This window comes from Bicyclus anynana, chromosome Z, assembly GCF_947172395.1.
Source record: "Bicyclus anynana chromosome Z, ilBicAnyn1.1, whole genome shotgun sequence".
NCBI classification, from domain to species: Eukaryota; Metazoa; Arthropoda; class Insecta; order Lepidoptera; family Nymphalidae; genus Bicyclus; species Bicyclus anynana.
The window spans coordinates 7,170,600-7,192,928 of NC_069110.1; the positions used below are offsets into that span (position 1 = coordinate 7,170,600).

Consider the following 22,329-nt stretch of genomic DNA (forward strand, 5'->3'; position numbering starts at 1 on the left):
AGTTCAGGTGCCGCCACGCACACAGTTCAACACTTCACGTAAACTTTTAACGACACTTTACAATTTTGTAAATAGAAAGACAGAAAGAAAACTTTATTTAGTAAGATTAGGTACCTAAGTAGTTAATAAGTTTAACTACTCTTCAAGTAAGTACCTACTTACTGGAACAGTTCATTAGTGGATATGTCGAAATTATAAAGCATTGCTCTCGGGAAGTTTCATGAGCTCATTTTGCAAAAAGTTCCTATTTAGTTGTTTGTTGGGTACATAACATAGAAAAAGTTAAAAAAGTCCTGAATTGGAGAAGCCACAAGTATTTTTTAACTGACTTTAAAAAAAGGAGGGGGTTCACTCAATTCGACGCGTATGTTTTTTTTAATGTTTGCTACCTCATTAACTTAGTCATTTATTAACATTTTTAAATTATTTTTTATTTCAAAGAGATTCTATTCCAGAATGGTCCCATTAATTTTTAAAATCGGTTCAGTAATTTTGTGTTAAAATGAAAATAACGAAATTTCCCGTACTGTGGCGCTGCCAAGCGGGCAAACGGGGAACCACGGGATAGAACTGTCTTTAAATCCTAAAGTTAATAATTTAATTGGCTTTAATTAATACGTCAGTGGCTTTATTTTATTAAAAGTTGACAGTAAAAACCAAAATACATAATAGTACGTATGGTTTTATCCTTTAAATTAATCTAAAGTAATATTTGAAAGAGATATAATTTGTAATTTAACATTTTGTATGTAGCGAATAATAAACTGTAAGAGGAACTCATATCCACGGGAACGGACACCATGCGGGTGAACCGCGAAGTTATCCTAAACTTACAAAACTTTTAATCATCATCATCATCATCATATCAGATCAGCTGATGTACGTCTACTGCAGGACATAGGCCTTTTGTAGGGACATCCAAACATCACGATACTTAGCCACCTGTATCCAGCGAAACCCAACGACTCGCTTGATGGCATCAGTCCACCTGGTGGGGGGTCGACCAACACTGCGCTTTGTAGTTCGGGGTCGCCATTCCAGCACCTTGTGACTCCAACGTCCATCGGCTCTTCGAACTATGTACTCCGCCCATTGCCACTTCAGCTTCGCGACACGTTGACAATAAAAATAAAATTATAAATGGCATTAAAAAGAGTGGCTAAAAGAAAGACAATGTTAATATCAGTCAAATATTCATTATAACAACAGATTACCTTTGTCTGGCTACCTGCTTCAATATCCGGCGACATTGGCGACGAGCTGTCTGAGGATCTCTCGGAAAAAATCATCAACGGAACCACTTAAGCTCTGAAGAAAACTAATGTCATTCTTAAAACAATAAATTAAAGACGAATTAAAGGAATTTAAACTTTATTTTCATGCTAGCATTGATTATTTCTACAATACCTCTGCTAGTTGTAAACGTATTGTAATTTATGGGGAAAGGGCGCGTCAGGGGCGGACAGTAGCGTTTCAAATATCACACGTCATTAATAAAATATCATCAGTATATTTTTTTTTGGTTGATTCAACAGTCGATTTTGTACCTTGACTCCAAAGTCCAAAGGTCCATGTCGCTGAATAGATACAATCTACGACGTCTCCTAAAATCTTTCGTCGTGTGAAATCGTTCCGCACATTTGGTAATAAATGATCCATTTGACCTGGGAGAGTCTTCTGACCGGAACTGTAAAATATTTGTTAGAAAAGACTGTGTAATCTGTGTCAACAAACATTAATACTTACTTGGTAAAAGGCGTTTTGGGTGAACAATAATTAGGATGTCGTATATTTTTTGTAAATATTTTCTTTTAAATTTTATATACTTTTAATAAAACTGAAGTAGGTCCAATTCTGTTGTACATTGATTTTTGAAAATTTTAGTTGGAGGGCATTAGACATAATAATCGACTAGCTGACGCCGCGCGGTTTCACCCGTGTGGTTCCCGTTCCCATAAGAATATGGGGGTAATATATAGCCTATAGCCTTCCCTGGATAAATGGTCTATCTAGAATTTTTCAAATCGGACCAGTAGTACATGAGATTAGCGCGTTCAAGCAAACAAGCAAACAACAAACTCTTCAGCATTATAATATTAGTAAAGATATCAGGTATCATAAGTATCGATTTTAACCCAAAAATATATTCTTTTATTTTTGGATGTCTGTCTGCCTGTAGTATTTTATGTTGATCGAGAATCACGCGGAAAGTACAAAATGAATTCAAATGAAACTTGGTCATTCTATAAAACTTTTTGACTGATTTGAGATCATAATATCTACGAAGATCATTCTATAAAACTTTTTGTCGCGAAAATAAATTCGTGTTATATTTTTGTGAAATGGATAGTGGACTATTTATTATTTATAATACATGCGAAAATATAAATATAAGGGGGCGAAATAAAAGCTTAAAAATCACGGGAGTATTAAATCTATAATAGTTATAATAAATCTGTAGAGAGGTCAATTCTGTCATCATCATCATCATCATCATATCAGCCGATGGACGTCCACTGCAGGACATAGGCCTTTTGTAGGGACTTCCAAACATCACGATACTGAGCCGCCTGCATCCAGCGAATCCCTGCGACTCGCTTGATGTCGTCAGTCCACCTGGTGGGGGGTCGGCCAACACTGCGCTTACTAGTGCGGGGTCGCCATTCCAGCACTTTGGGACCCCAACGTCCATCGGCTCTTCGAACTATGTGCCCCGCCCATTGCCACTTCAGCTTCGCAACTCGTTGAGCTATGTAGGTAACTTTGGTTCTTCTGCGGATCTCTTCATTTCTGATTCGATCACGCAGAGATACTCCTAACATAGCTCGTTCCATCGCCCGCTGTGTGACTCTGAGCCTTCTTATGAGGCCCATAGTTAGCGACCAAGTCTCGGAACCATAGGTCATCACTGGCAACACGCACTGTTCGAAGACTTTCGTCTTCAGGCACTGAGGAATTTCGGACGAAAAGATGTCGCGAAGCTTCCCGAATGCAGCCCATCCGAGTTGGATTCGACGGTTCACCTCTTTCTCGAAATTGGACCTACCTAACTGGATCATATGTCCTAGGTATATGTATTCGTCTACAATTTCGAGTGCAGCGTTCTCAACTATAACTGGGTGGAGCGATACATGAGCATTACACATTACTTTCGTTTTGGCCATGTTCATTTTTAGGCCCACCTGTTGAGAAACTCTGCTGAGGTCATTGAGCATGGTACTAAGGTCATCCAGAGTCTCTGCCATGATGACTACATCGTCCGCGAACCGCAGTTGAGTGATGTACTCGCCATTGATGTTGATGCCAAGTCCGCCCCAGTCCAGAAGCTTAAAGACGTCTTCCAATGCGGCGGTAAATAGCTTCGGAGAGATCACATCTCCCTGACGCACTCCTCGCTGCAACTGGATTGGCCTCGTAGTCTGATCCTGAATACGGACTGACATAGTGGCGTTTTCGTACAAGCACTTCAACGCTTGGATATACCTGTAATCAATTCGGCATCTCTGCAATGACCTTAGCACAGCCCAGGTTTCCACCGAATCGAAGGCTTTCTCATAATCCACAAACGCTAAGCAAAGTGGCAGGTTATACTCGTGAGTCTTCTGTATAACCTGCCGCAGCGTATGGATGTGGTCTATGGTACTAAAGCCTTTTCGGAAACCGGCTTGTTCGGGAGGCTGGAAGTCGTCAAACCTATTAGCGAGACGATTCGTAATGACTCTCGAGAACAATTTGTAAACATGGCTCAGCAGCGAGATGGGTCTGTAATTCTTCAGCAAGGTGTTGTCACCTTTTTTGAAGAAAAGAACCACCACGCTCCTATGCCACGCCTCAGGCGTTGTGCCCTCGTGAATGACGGAATTGAACAATCGCTGAAGGACTTTAAGTATCGGTTTTCCACCCGCTTTCAGGAGTTCTGCGGTGATTCCGTCCTCACCTGGCGCCTTATTGTTCTTCAGGTGTTTGAGAGCCACACTAATCTCGTATAGGCTGACGTCCGGGATATCTTCGGTGTAGTGTCGGGTCAACTTGGCTCTGGGGTCCTTAGCCAAATTGGCAACAGGCTGCCGAGTAGTCGTGTATAGCTGTCCATAGAACTTCTCGACCTCACTTAATAACTCGGGCTTGGAAGAAATCAGATTACCGTTTTCGGTCTTCAAACGCGTCAGCTGCCTCTGTCCAATAGACAGATCTCTGGCGAAAACTTTCGAGCCTCGATTGCTTTCAATCGCATTTTTAATACGCTCGGTATTGAAGTTTCGCAAGTCGCTGGTTTGCGACTTAGAGATCTGTCTACTGATTTTTCGGTATTTTGACGCATCTGCTGAAGACTGTAATCTCATTTCTTGCCTCTCTTCCATGAGTTTAAGTGTTTGGTCCGAGAACTTTTTGGTTCTTTTCGTACGGTGGGTCTTATAGAACTTAGACCCAACGGAATGGACAGTTTCCACGAACCTGTTGTTCAGATCGTCCACAGTTTCGCAATTTGCTAGGCAATCAAAGCGATTCTGCAGTTCTAGTTGAAAGGACTCGAGGTTTTGAATATGGGCACGAGTAGGTCGGAGCGTAGACTTCACCAGTCGATACCGTTCCAGCTGAACGTTGATATTCAACGTGCCTCTAACCATTCGGTGATCGCTACCGGTTTTCACCCTATGGATCACAGAAACATCGTTGAATATTTGCCGTCTGGTAGACAAGATGAAGTCAATCTCATTTATCGTGGAACCATCGGGGCTCATCCAGGTCCATTTCCTGTGTGGTGGCTTCTTGAAGAAGGAGTTCATCATAAAGAGGCCCTCCTTCTCCATAAAGTCAGCCAACATTTGGCCCCTGTCGTTCCGTTGCCCATATCCAAATCGTCCCACTTTCAACTCTGAACCGCTACGTTCGCCTTTGCGTTAAAATCCCCCATCACAACATTGTAATAATAGTTTGAGGCATGTATGGCTTTAGAAATATCCTCGTACAATACCTCAACCTCCTCGTCGGGATGTGTCGAGGTCGGTGCGTAAACCTGTATAACCTTCAACGAATACCGTTTGGTAATTCGGAGGACCAGGAACGCTACCCTGCTCGACACACTCTCGACTTTTACAACATTGTTCACGAGGGACTTGTGAACGATAAATCCGACACCACCCTGGGACTGTTGGTCGCCCTCCCGGTAGTAGAGCATGTTGCCGGATTCAAGGATTATCGAGCCCTCCCCCTCTCTTCGGACTTCAGACAATCCTATGACATCCCAGTGCAACTTGCTCATAACTTCTTCCAGCTCGATGACCTTTTCGTCGGACCTCAAAGTGCGTGCGTTATATGTTGCCAGGTCTAATCGTCGGGGTTGGCAGCGGAATCTCTGCCGGAGATTCTTAACACCCCTTGCCCCGCCGTTACCGTAACCGCTGCCAGAGCCAGGAATAGCGGGGCTGCCGGGGACTAGGGGCTGTGTTTTAGTTTGTTGGTCCATCTACAAAGGTTTGCCCGATACTGACCACGCTGGGCATGCGGGTTGGTCAGCGCAGGACCAGATTTCTCGCACCGGTGTCGCTGCTGCCCGACACCGGCCTGTGCCATTTGAAAATCTAGCCATTATGAATGGATATACCGCCATTTGTCGGTCGCCAGAGCCTCGTCGGTCCATCTGCAGGGTGCACCACGAGCAGGTGAGGTTGGCAGTTGGGGAGACTGACTGGTACTAGTCTCCCCCTTACACCCCGTCAATTCTGTACATGAAATATATTTCCAAAATAACTATCAGAGGGTAATTAGTGATCGATACTGATGCCAAAATACAATCAGTAAAAAATTTGGTCTGTCTGTCTGTCTGTCTGTATGTTCGTTATAGAAACAAAAACTACTCGACGGATTTTAACGAAACTTGGTACAATTTGTTCTTCATACTCCTGGGCAGGTTATAGCTTACTTTTCATCACAAAATGTTAGGAAAACGGGAGAAGTTACTCCATTTTAAGCTTCCGTCGCGAGTGCAGCCTTAATGGGTAGGGTAGGGGTAGGGTAGGGGTAGGGTAGGGGTAGGGTAGGGTAGGGTAGGGGCAGGGGTAGGGTAAGGGTATTGGTAGTTAAAAGTTTACATCGACATTCAGGCGGGCGATGTCGCGGGCGTCCGCTAGTACATAATTATTTAGTACCTACTTAAATACTAGCGAAGTCTCGCGACTTATACCGCCATAAAATCATTGTAAACTTTTACTGTACCTACCTACTTTAACATATTTATCTATACTAATATTATAATGCTGAAGAGTTTGTTTGTTTGTTTGATTGAACGCGCTAATATCAGGAACTACTGGTCCGATTTGAAAATATTTTTAGATAGCCCATTTATAGAGGAAGGCTATAGGCTATATTTTATCCCCGTATTCCTACGGGAACGGGAACCACGCGGGTTATACCGCGCGGTGTCTACTATTTTAAGATAAAATGGGTAAAGTACCCATGATCGTAGCCTGGATTCTAGCTATACTTAAATTGAGTATCTCGCATTATAATTTGATACTGTCCGACCGAAACGAGTATTTACGTTCGAAACAGAAAAACCGAAACCGAATTTCACTCCGAAGTTCACTTTTTCATGCGAAATTAACAAAGTTAGTTAAATTGTGTAACACTTCTTTGAGTGGGTCTACTTAAGTAAGTAAGAATAAAAAAGGGCAAAGGAGATCATTCATTTTGGGCCCTTTTTAAAAGTGCCGGCCAAAGAAAAAAAATAGCACGAATCGTTAGAACTTGCCATTTGGAGTAATAGCTAATATGGCATGAAAGTTGTAGGAGGGGTCTGAACCAAGTTATACAGGTTCGAAGATTCGTTATTTCCATACATTTAGTCGATTTTCAAAAGTGCCCGCCAAGAAAAAAAACTGGTACGTATCATTAGAACTACCCATTTGGAACAATAATTGATATGTCACAAATGTTGTAGGAGTGCTCTGAACCAAGTTATACAGGTTCGATGACTCGTCACTTCTATACATTTTACTGAGTTTTGTAAGTGCCCACCAACAAAATAAATGATACGTATCGTTGTAATTAGCCATTTGCAGCATTAGTTACTATAGCATAAACATTGTAATGTAGCTCTGTGTCAAGTTATACAGTTTCGATGGTTCGTCAAATCCATATATCATATTGAATATTTAAAGTGCTGTTTTACAAAAATATGGTACTTATCGTTAGAACTGTACATTTGGGGCATCATTTAGTATTGCACAAATGATGCAGGATTGTTCTGAACAAAGTTATACAGGTTCAATGTCTCGTCACTTCTATGTCTTTTATTGAATTTTGAAAGTGCCCACAAACAAAATTAATGATACGTATTTTCATATTTCCAGATATAATGGCATAAACGTTGTAGTATAGCTCTGAATCAAGATATACTGTTTCGATGATTCATCAAATCCATATATTTTATGGATTTTTTTAAATACTTTTTTTTTGTGTTGAGTAAGTGCCGATGGCTCCATGTGGGACCACTACGGCGTCACCGGGGGGTTTGGGCGAGCGCAGAAGCATCGCCTGATGAGACCCGAAGGCTGAAATAAAGATAGAGGACGGAACGGCTCTCTAAGGGCGTCTCCTATGAGACTCGGACCTCGGCTTAGAGGGCCATTCGGAAGGGTGTAACCGTAACCTGAGTGAATCAGTCCGGACGCCCCCGAGATCGTGAGTTAGAAAACCCACGTGCGGGTGACGTTAGACATCGGGGACCTCGTCTTTGCTGGCGAAGACGCTGTGTTGCTTGTGATTGTGTTGCCCGGGAAGCATTGTCGGTCGTCATGTCATAGTCTGGATCGTAAAGGACGTTTTTGGGACGCCTCTGCTTGAAGTTAGCGTTAAGGTTGAGAGTGTAGTTGCATGCCTCAACCACTAGTTGGTTGGGGTAGATGGCAGCTCTGTCGAAATAGTTTCGAGAGAGAGATTTTTTAAAATACCGTTCACCAAAAACATATATCGTTAAAACTAGACATTAGGAGCAATAGATTGAAGGACGTTGCACACGGTTCAGAACAATCCGATTTCTGAACAAAGTTATATAAGTTTCATGATTCGTAATACATTCTTTCATACATTGATTTCCGAGATGTTGTTGTCCGAAGAGTTGGAAAACATAAAACAATAATAAAATATAGAATTAATAATACTCATTTTTTGTGCCACATGCAATGCCACATTATTGTGCAAATGCATTTAAAAATTGTTATGTTATTGTGGATTTTGGGTAGAGGTAAATAAAAATATTTTTTTAAGTTCTTTCAAGTAATGGTAATTGTGGATTACTAACATGGATAAAATAACAAATAATGATGACACAGCAACACTATGAAGACATTTATTAGTTCGAGCAGTGTATTAATCATTATTATTTTGTGTTTCCTATACAGATATCAACAAAAACAAAGTGACGAATAGTCGAACACAAATAACTTGGATCAGAGCAATCTTACAATGTTTCTGTCAATCCTACCTAATAGTTATATTGCTCAAATCGGTAAATTACGAATCATCGAACTTGTATGACATGGCTCAGAGCAGGCCTACAGCATTTGTACAATACTAACTATTACTCCCAGTTCCTATTACAGTCAGCTCTAATGATCCGTACCTTTTTATATGGCTGGCAATTTTTAATAAAATTCATGGATATTACAAATAGTCACACTTGTATAACTTGTCTCACAGCATTTCCACAAAGTGTCTGCTATACTAACCAAAACTGAAAAACTTGGTTCAGAGCAATTCTACAATATTCGTGTTCTAATAACTATTCCCACAAATGACCCGTTAAAACGATACGTTTCATTAATATTGTTGGTGGGCACAAAACTCAATTAAAATCATAGAAGTGACGAGGCATCGTACCTTTATAACTTGGTTCAGACCAAAACTACACCATTTGTGTCATACTAAATATTGCTTCAAATGGGCAGTTCTAACGATAAGTACCATATTTTTGTAAAACGGCACTTTAAAAAATGTATGGATTTAACGAATCATCGAAACTGTATAACTTGACACAGAGCTACATTACAATGTTTATGCGATAGTAACTAACGCTGCAAATAGCTAGTTATAACGATACGTATCATTTATTTTGGTGGTGGGCACTTACAAAACTCAGTAAAATGTATAGAAGTGACGAGTAATCGAACCTGTATAACTTGGTTCAGAGCACTCCTACATCATTTGTGCCGTACTAACTATTGCTCTAAATTGGCAGTTCTAACGATACGTACCAGATTTTTTTCTTGGCGGGCACTTTTGAAAATCGACAAAATGTATGGAAATAACGAATCTTCGAACCTGTATAACTTGGTACAGAGGCCTCCTACAACTTTCATGCCATATTAGCTATTACTCCCAATGGCTAGCTCTAACGATTCGTACCATTTTTTTTTGATGGCCGGCACTTTCAAAAAGAGCCCAAAAATGTATGGAGCGTGAATGATCTCCTTTAGTATTTAGAGAGGCTACGGTACCACCGTGTTCCGTACGCTTTGTCTGCCTATTATTATCTGTGCAATTTGCACAGAATCTTTACAAAGTAAGTTATTATACGAAACCTTCCTTGTAAACCACTACTGGTATTGCTTTTGGTAAAAACCCCATGAAAATCCGCTCGGTACCTAGACTTGGAGTTTATTACGAACAGTCGAACATACAGAGAGAGGCGTGGGGGAGGAGTTTTTTTATCTACACTTTTTACTTATTATAGTGTGTAAGTGTCCTATTGATTTATGTGTGCTAAGTAAGTATCTTGTAAGTACCTAGGTACTTAGATTATAATGGGTAGGTAGGTACCTAGATAATCAAAACGAAACAAGAAAAACAGGTCACATATATATATATACATACAGTGTTGAGCCATATGACCTCCTCTACCTAAGTGAAACCACCAACCAACAACCAGTGAAAATCTCGTTAAAATCTGTTCAGCTTTTCCAAAGATTAGCCCAGACAAACATACAGACAAAAATTTTTAAAGCTTGACTATGGGTCGATGATAAGTAAATTACTATAAGCACTTGATAAAATGTAGTTATTTTAAATTACTGACAGGCTCTTCAATTTGTTTAAATAAATGTATTGATAAATTGTTAATAAGTTTAAAAACACTTTGTGAAAAGTGGCGCTCTCTTTGTTTAGTGTTAAACAATTAAACTCTATTGCACAATGTTGTCAGTGAAGCTATCTAGATGGCGCTTTTGCTTATAAAAAAGAAACAGGAATTATGTACAAAATTAAAAAAAAATAAAAGACACAAATATTGTAACTGTAATATAAATTTTAGTAAAATAACGTTCTGAAATTAAGAAACAGATTATAATATTTTTTTACTTAGGCAACCACAGATGATCATCAAACATCGTCCATTTAATTTTATGGCAACTACCATAGATAATACATTATATATTGGCAACTACGGAGTGCCAACGTCAAAGTCGTAAACACAGTAAACTGTAAATTTAAAAATACTAAAATCTAATTCATGCCGCAAAACAACTGAAATTGTGACTAAATAGTAATTCTTAAAGTAAACTAACGGTTATAATGTTTCACTTGGTTTCAAATGTCCCTAATAATCGTGATGATATCTTAAAGTTTCATACACAAACCGTCCCTCTCTTCTCTTGTGTTAATGTTTACACTTTCCTCGTAACCGTTGCCAACCAATTTACTTTTCTTTAATGTTTAATAAATATCGTATCGTATCATCAAGCTATCGAAATACTGAGAGCTAATATTAAGAATATAAATATATATTCTTATTCGTAGAACCAGTCAAAATGAGGACCGTACCTAAATGGGTAAATAAAATCCATGAAGCCGATAAAATAGAATTCTCGAGGTAAGTTTTTCAAATTAGACTTGTGTTTGCATTCTATAAAGAGATTATAAATCGATGATGCGTTGTTTAATATCAGCTATTGCCTACGACTTCGCGTGTAATTCAACTTTTTACAAATCCCGCGGCAAACATAGACTATTTTTAAATATAGATTAGTCTTATGTGTTAATCCGAATTAAATTAATTAAAACGATCTATGCTTAGAGTATGTCTGTGTGATCGAATCAGAAATGAAGTCCGCAGAAGTCACGACATGAAGTGGCAATGGGCGGGGCACTTAGTTCCAAGAGCCGATGGAATGGCAACCCCACACTAGAAAGCGCAGTGTTAGTCGACCCACCAGGTGGACTGACAACATCAAGTGAGTTGCAAGGATTTGCTGGGGGCAGGCGCCTTCCCTACAAAAGGCATATATGTCCTTCAGTGGCCATCCATTGGCTGATATGATGATGGTGATAGTGTGTTAGAGTATAATCCATCTCCATTTCACATTTCAGTCAATTGTATTCAGTAGTATTTGTGTGTGTAACAAACATGCCTATACCTCTATATAACCTTCTTGTTTATAACAAGAGTAGGATAATATTCTAAACAGACTTACTCTGCTGTTCTTGGTATTGTGATTTATTTTTAATTTAGAAAAAATCCACGATGTATCTTAAACCAAAGAGAACATTGTGGTTGTTATCTGTCAGGTGTATATTGGTGACTTAATCAATCATCATAAGATCATAAATATAAGAAACTTGGAACCATAGGGATGACACAGATTACAGATGAATGGAGGTGATTTTAAAGAGGAGGACTTTAAAGTCCAAGGGTATCAGTTCTGTTTGAATGTTCGAGTAATCTTCAGGAATGACACTGGCATCTTAATGCTTTGATGCATACAGTTTGAGGTCATCCATGTAGACCAAGTGAGATATGAGCTCACCACAAACCTGTAGTAAAATAGTTAGGCAAAACCATTGAGGACTCAAACTATCGCCCTTGAAAATACCTCGCTTAATCACTATCACTTCAGTTGATTTAGAACATGCAGATGTGCCTGGGTGACGAAGGACTGTCATCCACTGTATTGTTGTATTGACCTTGTACAACCGCATGAACTCCATAAGCCATGCATGAGACACTGAATCATAGGCCTTCATGTAGAATTAGAGCTACAAATATAAGAGCTTAAAGCCATGCTGCTCCAATGTGGGTTGGCGGGTTTAGGGTGATAACATTCAATTCATTAACCATAACTATCAGATGGTAATGATAGTGATTTTATAATATTGTTATAGATAAAATAATCTGTTATGTGTTTTTAGTGTCCATACAATATGCTTTAGTCCAGACGGTACTCAACTAATAGTTGGTGCAGGAGAGAAGGTTATGGTGTATGATCCAAGAGATGGTGCACTCCTTCAACTACTCCAGGCTCATAAAGGACCAGTTTATACAGTTGCATATTGTATGGATGGGAAGAAATTTGCGAGTGGCAGTGCTGACAAAAATGTCATTATATGGACATCTAAAATGGAAGGCATACTCAAGTATTCGTAAGTATATTATTAATAAGCGCCATTTAGCGCCTTTCTTGTTTCATATTATTCTTTCCTGGAATAGATTGACTATAAATTGTTTTATTTTGTACAGGCATAGTGAAGCAATCCAGTGTTTGGCTTACAATCCAGTGACCTTTCATTTGGCATCATGCGCTATCTCAGACTTTGCATTTTGGTCAGCAGATGTGAAAGCAGTACAAAAATACAGAGTTTCAGGTCGTATCACATGCTGTGCATGGGATCAAGCCGGACAGTATTTAGCAATTGGTCTGGCGATTGGAGCGGTATCTCTTCGTAATAAGGTAAATATTGATATGACATCTGCTTTGATTGCATTAGTAGAAATATAAGTATACTAGCGGACGGCCGCGACTTCGTTCGTCCTTAGACCTCTTTAATCCAGCCCTATCGCAAAATCCGTTCTTAGTGGATACCTACTAACTACTAACTATAAACTACCTCCCTGCCAAGTTTCAGCTTTATACATCAAGCAATTTCCGAGATTTCGTGATGAATGTCCTCTCGCATTTATATATTAAAATAAAAAATTAACAAATGCACTGTGGTTTTACCCACATTGTTACCATTCTCGTGAGAATACAGAGATCAAATATAGCATATGACACTCACAAATAATGTGGCTAAGTGATATAAGAATTTTCAAAATTGGTGCAGTAGATCCAAAAATTACCCCTTAGTTGTAAGGGGTAATTTAGTAGGGGTAATATCAAAGTTTACCTCTTTATAATATTAGTATAGAATATAGTTATAGTAGATACAACATAACATAAGTTAATCAAAACTCATTGTGTAGTACAGATACCACCAATATCTGTTAATCTGTTTAGCTGGTGGGAGGCTTCGGCCGTGGCTAGTTACCATCCTACCGACAAAGACGTACCGCCAAGCGATTTAGCGTTCCGGTACGATGTCGTGTAGAAACCGATAGGAACGTGGATTTTCATCCTCCTCCTAACAAGTTAGCCCTCTTCCATCTTAGATTACATCATCACTTACCATCAGGTGAGATTGTAGTCAAGGGCTAACTTGTAAAGAATAAAAAAAAAAAAAATTCTTCCAGCCAGTTTAATTCATATTTATTGTTATAAATAATGTTGGTATATATATGTTTTAAGCTTCTCTTGTGCAGGACCAATATGTTGAAGAAAAAATCACATTAGCATCTATAATTTCTTCCAGCAAGGTGATGAAATTCAGAAAATAACAAGGGATGCTGCTGTATGGGCAGTCACTTTCTCAAAGTCAGCTCTCCTAGTTACAGATTGGAATGAGACCCTCTCATTCTATAATATCCAGGGTCAACAAATTTTAAAAGAAAGAAGTACAGGTAAGAATTTTCATCATCATCATCATCATGTCAGCTGATGGACGTCCACTGCAGGACATAGGCCTTTTGTGAGGACTTTCAAACATCACGATCCTGAGTCGCCTGCATCCAGCGAGTCCCTGCGACTCGCTTCGCTTACGGGGTCGCCATTCCCGCACCTTGGGACCCTAACGTCCATCGGCTCTTCGAACTATATACCCCGCCCATAGCTTCAGCTTCACTACAAGTTGAGGAATGTCGGTGACTTTGATTCTTAAGGTTATATACTGTTTACTCAATAAAGTTGTTTTATTTCAATTCTAGGTTTGTCAGCTCTATCGATTTCGATACTTGGAGCACTAATTCTAGTCGGTGGAGTTGGCGGCTGGAGTGTACTAACCTCTGAAGGAGTCTGCATATTCACAACAGCGCTGGAGTGGGTCTGGTGTGTTGCACCCTCCACCACCCTTAATACTATGGTAAAATTATTATAATTTTTTTTCAATTACCCTGATACCCTGTTACTTTTACAAAATTGCTTTACTATTAGTGTAGTTTTAATTTGTATACAATTTAAAAGACTGTCATCATCCCTATTATTAGACCAATATAGAAGCTTACAATGATTTTTTCAGGCAGTCGCATGTCAGGACGGGACTCTTTGGTGCTTTCAAATAGTCTTCAACACAGTCCACGGCCTGTACCGTGAACGATATGCGTACAGGGAGAATATGACGGACGTGATTATCCACCATTTGATCACCGGGAACAAAGCTAGGATCAAATGCCACGACAGAGTGCAGAAGATAGCTATCTTTAAACATCGACTGGCTGTAAGTTGATTTTAACCTTCCATAAATGTAATAATAATAATAATAATTCTTTATATCAAGCTTCAATAGGCTCATAGTTATGTTAGTAAAAGTACATTATTAAATGTGTTAGAAAATTATAATCTAGCAGCAGACTATTAATAGAATACTAAATAAATTGGAATATTAATATCACTGCCGCTCCATTTAACTTGGTAGCATCTATTATGCAAATAAGAATCTAGAAGGCAGTGGAATGAGTGTGGTAGGAGCTTTTTTGTTTTATATAGGAGCCCTTTATGCCAAACTTTATCAAAAGCCTGACCTATATCTATAAAGACAGCAGAACAATACTGTTTGTTTTCTAGGGTTCTGCTAATGATGTCTACTAGACGGTGAATCTGTTCTACAGTGCCGTGGTGAGAACGAAAACCAAATTGATGGGTTGGAATTATGTCCTGTAAGTAAGGTAGAAGTCGGTTGAGTAGGACTCTCTCAAATAATTTTCCTAGTATTGGAAGAAGACTTATTGGTCTGTATGATGACGTCTCCTGGGGTGGTTTACCAGGCTTTGGGACCATGACCACTTGTGCGATTTTCCACTGGCTAGGGAAATGACCTAGTCGAATACAGGCATTAAAAATAATAACTAGGAGCATGATTCCTTTGTGTGGCAGTTTTTTTAACAACATATCATCTATTTGGTCATATCCTGGAGCTTTTTTGCCTTTGAGATATGTAATGGCTCGAGTAACTTCTTTTGGAGAACAGCTATTCAGCGGCAGGCACATTTGGAATGGAGTTTGAAGATATGTATGTACTTCGCTTTCATGAATTTGATCTAAGCTCTGATGGGGTGTAAATACACCATTTAAATATTCTGCATATTCTGTAGCTTTTTCTATATTAGATCTAGCCCAAGTTCCATTTCGCTTTTTAATTGGTGGTACATGAGTGTTAGGTCGCTTCATCTTCCTGGTGGCTTTCCATAGAGAGTAGTCTGTACTTGGTGTAGGTGTTAGTCTCGTCAAGTAATTTTGTAGGTTATCATTGTTGTATGTTTTAATAAGATTTTTTAGTTCCTCCGAGGCTTCATTAAACGCCTTTTTGTTACTTGGGTATCTTCTATGGTGCCAAGATTTTCTAAGGTTTCGTCGTACCCTAACTTGATCTTTTATGGCTTTTGGGTAAATTTGAGCCATGATTTCAGATTCTTTGAGAAATGGGGTAGACTCTTGAGCTGCTGTGTGTAAAAGGATGTTTAATTCTTCAATATTTTGTTCAATGTCTTGTTCTGTTTTCAATGGTACTTTTAGATTTATCTTAGAGGAGATTACTTGTTGGTATAGTTTCCAATTTGTTTTTCGATTGTACAATCTTGGGACAGGTCTACTATATAATATTTTGCTGCTATAATTTAGAATTACAGGAGTATGGTCTGAAGATAAATCTATGCAGGATTCTATTTTTAGGTAATTGCAGCTAATCCCCTTCAAAACATAAAAATCTAGAAGGTCTGGAATTTTATTAGGGTCACTCGGCCAGTATGTTGGAGTGCGCGTTGATGCATATTCTAAACAAGAGCTTTTCAATGTTTTATACAACTGACGTCCTCTAGTTGTTGTTAGTCTCGATCCCCAGTACGTATGTTTGGAATTCCAATCCCCTCCACATATGAATCTAGGGCCAAGAGTAGAGAAATATGTGTTAAAATCGTCAGAAGTTACAGTATGCCTGGGAGGGCAATATACAGCTGAGATAATGATGTCTGTCTTATTGTTTTGTATTTTAACTGAGGTGGCTTGAATTTTTTCTTTACAGAAAGCTTCCATTTCAAAATGCTTTATGTTTTTTCTTATAATTATTGCTGTTCCTCCATGAGTGTTTCCTGATGGGTGGTTTGTCATGTATGTTACATAATTTTTTATTGCTATGTAAGTTTTAGCTGTTGTTCTTGTTTCACTTATTAGTGCTATATCAATGCCTTCAGTATTTAAAAATACCTCAAGTTCAAGCTGACGTTCTCTCATCCCATTGGCGTTCCATGTAACTATTCGCAGATTACCTATTTTACTTGGTTGGTTACAAGAGCCTTGAAAAGTTGGACCATTCGATCCATCATGTTGTCCATCATTTTAGTCATGACTTGCTGAAATTTGTTAAACATAGTGTCTAACATTTTTCCTAGGCTGTCTGTTTCATATGAAACAGTATTGGTTGGTCTTGCATTTGGTTTTCTTGTGAATTCGTGATCCCGTTTTACAGCTTCAGCATAGCTGTCGGGGTTAGTAGAGGTATTGTAATAGTTTGGAGAAGCTGGTCTTTCTTTTCGATTTTCTTGTTGTAGTGGTTTTATTTTGGCTTTTACATTAAATATTTTATCCCTATACTGTTTATATTGGATACAGCCTCTGTAACTTGCAGGATGCTTTTCTTGACAGTTTGCACATGTGGCTTCTATTTCTGGGCTTTTACTACATGTTGTAGTAGGATGGTCACCTCCACATTTAACGCATCGAAATGGTCTATAACACTGGTTTTTAGTGTGACCAAACCTCTGGCATCTCTTACACTGCAAGATTTCCTTCTTTTTGTACGGAGCTTCAAAGGTGACTTTTGTGTAATTTATTGTTTTTATTTTAAAGATGTCTGTGTTATTTGCATTAGGTTCTAAATCTACAAAGAAAAGCGGTAATGGTTCTTTTGTCTTTTTATGTAGGACATTTACGATTTGCCTGGATTCATGCCCATTTTCTCTGAGTTCAGTTGCTATTGTTTCTGTGCATTCAGAGGAATGTAGTCCACGCAACACCACTCTGTATGCTCGTTCCGATTTTAATTTGTATGTGTAGTGGCTGACATTATTCGTAGTAAAAGCATCTCTAATTTTCTTATATGTGTCCACTGTTTGAGGCATAATTTTTACTATATGCCCTGATCTGAGTGTAGTCATTGTGTATGATTTAGAATCAACAGTTTTACTTAAAAGTTCTTTTAGAGGTGCAATTTTGATTACTCCAGTGACAAATAAGTATCGCCGCTATACAATATTGAATCTGGTGTCCCACAGGGAAGCATTTTGGGCCCCGTACTATATCTTCTGTTTACTGCTGACTTGCCTATAAAAGAAAACACTACAACTGCAACATACGCCGATGATACCGCTGTTCTGTCAGTACACGAAAATCCGGAAGCAGCTTCACTGAACCTGCAAATCCATCTAAATGAGATTGAAGATTGGCTAACAAAATGGCGTATAAAAGCAAACCAAAGTAAATCCACACATGTTACATTTACACTTCGCAGAAAAACATGTCCACCCATAAAACTCTTTAATGAAGAGCTTCCTCAGGCAGATGACGCTAAGTATCTTGGCATGCATCTTGACAGACGGCTTACATGGCGTAAGCATATTTGGACTAAGCGCAAACAGCTTGACACAAAATTAAGAAACCTGTACTGGCTGACCGGCAAAAAGTCTCAGCTGAATAGTACCAGCAAGTTAGCAGTATACAAAGCTATATTGAAGCCGATCTGGACTTATGGTATACAACTTTGGGGAACAGCCAGTACAAGTAACATTGAGATACTGGAAAGATTTCAAAACAAGGCTTTAAGATGTCTTTTTAACATCCCGCCATACATAAGTAACAAGAATATCCAAAGTGATCTTAATGTTAAGACAGTCAGACAGGAAATACAGTGCTACAGTATCAAATATCAGGAGCGACTAGCAATGCATGTCAATGACTTGGCAAACAATCTAGAAGGAGACGGCAGCCTGCTTTTTTGCAGACTGAAACGCAACAGTGTTCAAAATCTAGCCAAGAAAAATAGCTAGAATACAGCATAATAGGAGATTTGTTAATGGACTTACTCCTTCTGATGACCCATAACCTCTAACCAACAGACGAACGGCTCAATGTCGAATGACAGATTGCCGAGTAACAGTATAAGAGAAAGGAGAAAAAAAAAAAAAAAAAAAAAACTGCCGCTCCAATCCATTTGACATGGAACAGTAAAGTCCAACCTGCTTGCGATCATTGCAAAAATGTGGTGGTAGAATCTTTACAAATAGTCAACTGTCGTGTCAAAAGTGCTTGTAAACTGAGCCTACTTGAAATAAATGATTTTTGATTAGATTTGATTAATTGATTTGATGTTGTTGTTTGTAAGCAACTTATTTCCAGACGACCAACAATTATTATTCTGATTATCTTATTCAGTAGTCCTTAGATGCGTGCCACGAGATATATCAGTATGAAAAAACAAATGCGACCAATAACGGCACATTGAATATATTGTCGTCCCATTGTAGACATGTATGTTAGGCCTACAGGCAATAATTAATCCATATTCTTCTCGTTCTGAATATATATTTTGGATAGTAACAGAAATTGGATACTCGACAGTTTTCTAATAAATATTTTATAAAATATACATAAATAATATAGAAGTGTCTGTCTGTGAATTCAAAATTGTGTTTTATAAACTTAATTACACCATACCAAAACACAATATTTTTAAAATGTTTGTCCAAGCTAATCTTTGGAACGGCTAAACGTATTTAATGTTTCTTTCACTGGAGATTAGGTTATTGAGTAACATTTAGGCTACTTATTATAGAAAAATCAATGGTTACTGCGGGACCTACTGTCTGTAAAGAATTGAATTTCACTTTGAATGATTAAATATATATAAGTTTGCTCTTTTCTCATATTATTTCTTTTTCGCCAGGTCCAACTTCCTGAACGCGTAGTGGTATACGAACAGGCAGATTTAGATGGCATGCTATACAGGGTGAAGGAGAAAATTTCGCAACCAAACGAGTGTTCGCTCTTAGTGGCTACGAGCGACGCTTTGCTGTTATGTCAAGTGAGTTATGTCATCATCATGGATCATCTTCATCATCATCATCATCATCATCATCATCATTATCATCATCATCATCATCATCATCATTATCATCATCATCATCATCATCATCATCATCATCATCGACATCATCATCATCATCATCATCATCAACATCATCAATATCATCATCACATCAGTCAATGTATGTCCATAGTCCATTCCAAGACATAGACCTTTTGTAGGGACTTCCAAATACGACGATCCAGAGCCACCTGCATGCTCTCTGCGTGTCGCTTGTAATTAAAATTTATGGTCTCGTAAAAGGATTGGGATATATGAAAAAGAATGGCTTAGAATTATTTCTCAGTGCCAAAGACGAATGTTTTAAGCAGTGTTTTGATGATGACTTACAGATCTGAGACTTGGTCACTAACTGTGATGATGTGATGGTATTCAACACTAATCAGAAGGTGTTATGTTGAAGTTATCCTATAAACAGATTGCTTTTTTAGTATTAGAATAGGAATCATTTTATGAAGCACACAGTTTGTCAGCCCATGCTCTTACCACAGTACAGTAGCAAATTATGGAGTATGCTACGATCCAAGCTCCATAATTTTCTGCCTGGTTTTAGAAGAATGCCGGTTTCCAGGCTCCAGAAACCCTTTACTAGAGACCTTTAAAGTTTTCTTAAAAAAATCTTTGATGGTGTTTTTTGTAAACTTGCCACGAAGATAAATGACTGGCGCCTGGGGACATGATTTCTCATATTAGAAGTATAACCTAATAAACTATGAGCCTTTCTATAATGGTATCTAAGGTTCTCAGGTCATAATATATTAAAGTAGCGGACGCCTGCGGCTTCGTCCGCGTGGAATTTAGTTTCGCCTAAATCCCCCGGAAACCATGTATTTTTTCGGAATGAAAATTAGCCTATGTGTTAATTAATAGTAAAATCTATTTCTATTCGAAATTTCAGCCAAATCGGTTCAGTCGTTGCGGCGTTAATGAGTAACAAACATCTATACAGACTTTCGCGTTTATAATATTAAGTAAGATGCACTCTTCAACAAGTTTCTTTTCTTTCATTTAGTATAATCTTCTTAAAATTTAGGATACACAACTTGCAACAATTGGTGTGAAGACGCCGAAGTCCTGGACGGTCCCAACTCCGATACGCTACGTCAAAGTCACCACACTACAGTTCCGGGAGGTTTTACTTCTTGGATTGATGAATGGCCAAGTAAGTTATTGTAATTATATTTACTTGTTAGACCTTCTCAAATACATATATTTAGTATAATAAAGGAGCCGTGATAACCCAGTGAATATGACCTCTGCCTCCGATTCCGGAGGGTGGAAGTTCGAATCCGGTTCGCGGCATGCACCTCCTACTTTTCAGTTGTTTACGTTTTAAGAAATTAAATATCACGTTTATCAAACGGTGAAGAAAAAACATCTTGAGAAAACCTGCATACCTGAGAATTTTCTCAATTCGTGGGTTTTCTTAAAGTCTGCCAATCTGCATAAGCCAGCGTGGTGGACTTTTGGCCTATTTTGGCCCCTCTTATTTTGAAAGAAGACTAGCTCAGCAGTGTCCAATGCGGATTGGCAGACTACGCAGATATTTAAGAATTAATATTAAGAATTCTCTGGTATGCAGGTTTCCTCACGACGTTTTCTTTCACCGTTTATAATATTTATATTAATTTGTTTACAGATATGGGAAGTTGAGCCCAGTACGGGCGGTGCAAAGGTGATGATGCAGAGTCCGGGCAGCATCCGATGTCTAGACGTGAGCGCGTCTCGCGGTCGTATCGCAGTCGTCGACGAGTCGTCCGTTTGTCGAGTGTACAGTCTGACGAATGGGGAACTGCTTTATTCAGTAGGTATATTTATTAACCAAAGTAACTGACATAGCTCAGCGAGTCGCGAAGCTGAAGTGGCAATGGGCCGGCCACATAGTTCGAAGAGCCGATGGACGTTGGGGTCCTGCAACAGAAAGCGCAGTGTTGGTCGACCCCCTACTACGTGGACCGAGGATATCAAGCGAATTACAGGAAACCGCTGGATGCTGGCGGATCGAGACTGCTATGCTTGGAAATCCATGCAAGAGACCTATGTCCAGCAATGGACGTTCATCGGCTGATAGTGATGATGATGATTTATTATATTATGCTTTTATATAAAAAATAGTCCTCTTATCATATTACAAAAATATAACTCAAAATGTGAACGATTATTTTTAGTGCTTTTCTGATACTACCAATGTTTACAAATGTATCTTGAAAAATCGGTCAAGTTAGTGTCGGGCCACGCCCAGTCTAGGGATCTGTAGATTAAGCTACTACCGGGAGTCCTTCCCACTGCCCCACGCGTACGACTCCACACCCGCTCAGTGCTCCCCCCCCCCTCTCCCGCATATCATGGTGTCATCAACGAACTTGCCCTCGCTATAGATACGACAATAGACCAGCGGTCGCCCCTCAGTGATGAGTCCAGCCCCTTTGCCACTGAGCTATTAAGGCTGCAGTCCTGCTGCAGCGATTGTACAACTGGCCACATACACAAAATTTAGTGATATAATATGTTTTATTCTATATATATGTTTTATTCTTTCCAATCCGCATTGGGCCAGCGTGGTGGACTAAGCCCTGCTCAACAGCGAGCCGAATATGGATTGTTAATGATGATGATGATGATGTTTTATTCTTTCCAGGAAGATACTGTTTCATCTGTCTCCTGGAACTCGTGGTGCGATGAAATGCTCTGTCTGTCCGGCGGTGGAGTGTTGTCTATCAAAGCAGGTCACTTCCCGTCAGCTACACAACCTCTCACCGGTTCAGTTGTTGGCTTTCAGGTACATATTTCTATATTTTTCATGTGGCTTCCGATTAGGAGGTCCTACGAGTA

General features: G+C 39.1%; 1 protein-coding gene across 1 annotated transcript in view; it reads left to right on the top strand.

Annotated features, from left to right (window-relative positions):
* Positions 1 to 10,451: 10,451 nt before the first annotated feature.
* Positions 10,452 to 22,329, top strand: part of LOC112058306 (intraflagellar transport protein 122 homolog) — a 33,022-nt gene continuing 21,144 nt past the window's right edge. The window contains exons 1-10 of the mRNA XM_052890661.1: positions 10,452 to 10,867; positions 12,184 to 12,414; positions 12,512 to 12,722; positions 13,621 to 13,768; positions 14,072 to 14,226; positions 14,383 to 14,580; positions 19,297 to 19,434; positions 20,531 to 20,659; positions 21,137 to 21,301; positions 22,136 to 22,276. Of these exons, the coding sequence (XP_052746621.1) occupies positions 10,806 to 10,867; positions 12,184 to 12,414; positions 12,512 to 12,722; positions 13,621 to 13,768; positions 14,072 to 14,226; positions 14,383 to 14,580; positions 19,297 to 19,434; positions 20,531 to 20,659; positions 21,137 to 21,301; positions 22,136 to 22,276 (1,578 nt within the window). The 5' untranslated portion in view covers positions 10,452 to 10,805. The remainder of the gene's footprint in view (positions 10,868 to 12,183; positions 12,415 to 12,511; positions 12,723 to 13,620; positions 13,769 to 14,071; positions 14,227 to 14,382; positions 14,581 to 19,296; positions 19,435 to 20,530; positions 20,660 to 21,136; positions 21,302 to 22,135; positions 22,277 to 22,329) is intronic.